Raw genomic sequence first — 2,500 nt, 5'->3', positions numbered from 1 at the left:
ACTAACTCCTTCCCAAAAAATTTCAGGCCTTGTACTAATAGTAGAATGGATTATTAGGAGATTAACAGAATCATTAGAGCATTGGTAAAAATGCTTTGTGGTATTTATGCCAGCTTTTTACAGTCTGGATTCAAAACTTGATGAGATCAATTTTATCTTTCATCCTTTCAGGACTGATAAAATAAATTACCTGTCAAGTACTGGAGTTGATGGTACTGACTAACTGCTTCCCTCAAACTTGCTGAACTTGTACTTAAATTGCATAAAATTGTTAGTTCCATTCAGTGGGTCTTTGGATTGATTTGCTTTACTATATTCACAACAGTAACATTATAATTTCCCTCCAGTTTCTCCTTTGACTTTCGATTGGCTCCACTGAGCAAAGACAAAGTCTTTTTTGTAGTTTCTTTATTTTTATATATTTATGGTTTAATCAGGACTGGCGGGAGGAATGAAAATGTTATGCTGTGACCAGAGATGAGGCTGTGATACTTGCACCAAAAAAGTGGACTTTGCTAAAAGCACCCAAAGGCCAGGCAGTGGTGTTAAAATGAGTGATGGATTAAATGTACCACTGAAGAACAAGAACAGTTATATCAACAGGGTTTCACATAGTTTCCCCTCCACAGAATTTCACTCACAAGGCTTTAGCTGACCCAAGAATATGATAGAAAATATTATCCAAGATGCTATGCAGTGAGATTTTCCCCAGAAACAAAAAACAGCTATAGAAGTATCAAATTGATGAACCAACTTATGAATGTCACAGAAAGACTTGTAACACATCTAATTGAGAAGAAATTTTGCTTAGATGACATGTTGTTTATTATATTCCCTTCCTTTATGTATTAAGTAGTCTTTCTTTTATTATTGTATACCAAATGTACGCCTCATAGATGGATAAAGTATGCCTAACAGACGGATAAAATATCCAAATATCCGCCTATCTATTCATCTATTTGTCTATCTACTTATCTACATATCTATCTATAGACTCATCCATCTATCTTATTTCCTGTTAACTATATAGGCTTTTGTTTTTTTGTTGTTGTTTTTGCTAAGTTTTACTATAAGGCTTCTTGGTTCTAAGTTTTGTTTCCATGTTTGGATTTCTCTTGAAATTTTCTAACAGATTCAGCTATGAGAACTAGATCACCAGCATATACAAGTACTCATGAACCTTTTGTTGACAAGGATCTTGATCACTAAGCCACAACGAAGGAATTACCTTTCTTATGTCCTGAGAAACTTAAATAAACAGGGGACAAAAATTAAGCTCTGAAGGATATGCATGTGTGTGTGTGAGTGTGCGTGTGTGTATGCGTATTTTTGTGCGTGTTTCAATTTCATTTTGCTAATTACTGCCATCTGTAACAGTATAGAATCGATATTTCATATTAATTCACTATTTTATGTTTTTGATTATTTTTATAGGTGAAGTTTTGGTTTGACAATATAGAACATATATGTGACGAAAAATTGTCTAAAACATCACCATCATATGAAATGAATATTCATACCATTCTATGTGAGGAACTTTTCTCTCAGACCAACGTTACCAAACTTATGCAGGAACTTCAAATAAATTCACCAGGATTTAATACCCTCATTTACACAGTAAGGATAACATAATACTCTTGCACATTTCTCTCATGTGTTTTAGATGAACTATTGTGTGTGTGTGTGTGTGTGTGTGTGTGTGTGTGAAACTTATATATGCATACACACACAAACACACACACACACATACAAACACACTCACAAACAACGTTGAGTATCATCATCATTATTTCCTTTTAATATCCATTCTTTTTACACACAAGCATGGGTTCAACAAGTTTGCTGAATAATGGACTTTTGAATCTATGCCTAACATCCCAAGTTCAAATTTCATAATATCTGTTATTTTCTTTCTCTTTCTCTCTCTCTCTCTCTCTCTCTCTCTCTCTCTCTCTCTCTCTCTCTCTCTCTCTCTCTTTCTCTCACTTTTTCTTTTTTTTTCTTTTTTAGCTTAAAGACATAATATACAACAATGGTACAACAACAGTTGTAACTAAGACTGACTTTACCAGAAGCTTTGACAGCCTTACTACAAGTTTAATGGTTTTAATGCAAAAGCCACCAAGCAGTTCACCCAAGAAGTTTAGAAATATGTGGTCTATGTTTATGGATAGAGTTTACAATGAATTGGAAGACAAAGAAATTGCGTGAGTTTTTTTTTTTACATCACAATGCTTCTGCTTATTTTTTATTTACTACCTTTTTATTTCAGTTGGATGTTCTTTGCATGATTATTTGCATATTTTCAGCTATTTATGTAACAAATTTCCTCAACCAACTCTCTCAACAGCATACATACATACATACATACATACATATTTATATATATATATATAGATAGATAGACAGACAGACAGACAGACAAATAGGTAGATAAACTTACTTGGAAATGGATGCGTGGCATTCAATCAAATAATAATAAAAATAATATATATAATAT

The 2,500-nt window shown here is 33.0% G+C and overlaps 1 protein-coding gene across 1 annotated transcript in view; it reads left to right on the top strand.

The window, feature by feature from the left end:
• LOC106873158 (uncharacterized) overlaps positions 1-2,500 on the top strand; it is a 121,184-nt gene that overhangs the window by 94,061 nt on the left and 24,623 nt on the right. Inside the window, exons 25-26 of the mRNA XM_052966834.1 lie at positions 1,435-1,617; positions 2,011-2,207. Of these exons, the coding sequence (XP_052822794.1) occupies positions 1,435-1,617; positions 2,011-2,207 (380 nt within the window). The remainder of the gene's footprint in view (positions 1-1,434; positions 1,618-2,010; positions 2,208-2,500) is intronic.

This window comes from Octopus bimaculoides, chromosome 1 (genome assembly GCF_001194135.2).
Source record: "Octopus bimaculoides isolate UCB-OBI-ISO-001 chromosome 1, ASM119413v2, whole genome shotgun sequence".
Taxonomy (NCBI): domain Eukaryota; kingdom Metazoa; phylum Mollusca; class Cephalopoda; order Octopoda; family Octopodidae; genus Octopus; species Octopus bimaculoides.
The sequence above is the reverse complement of the archived record's forward strand: the minus strand, read 5'-3'. Positions and strand labels throughout refer to the sequence as shown.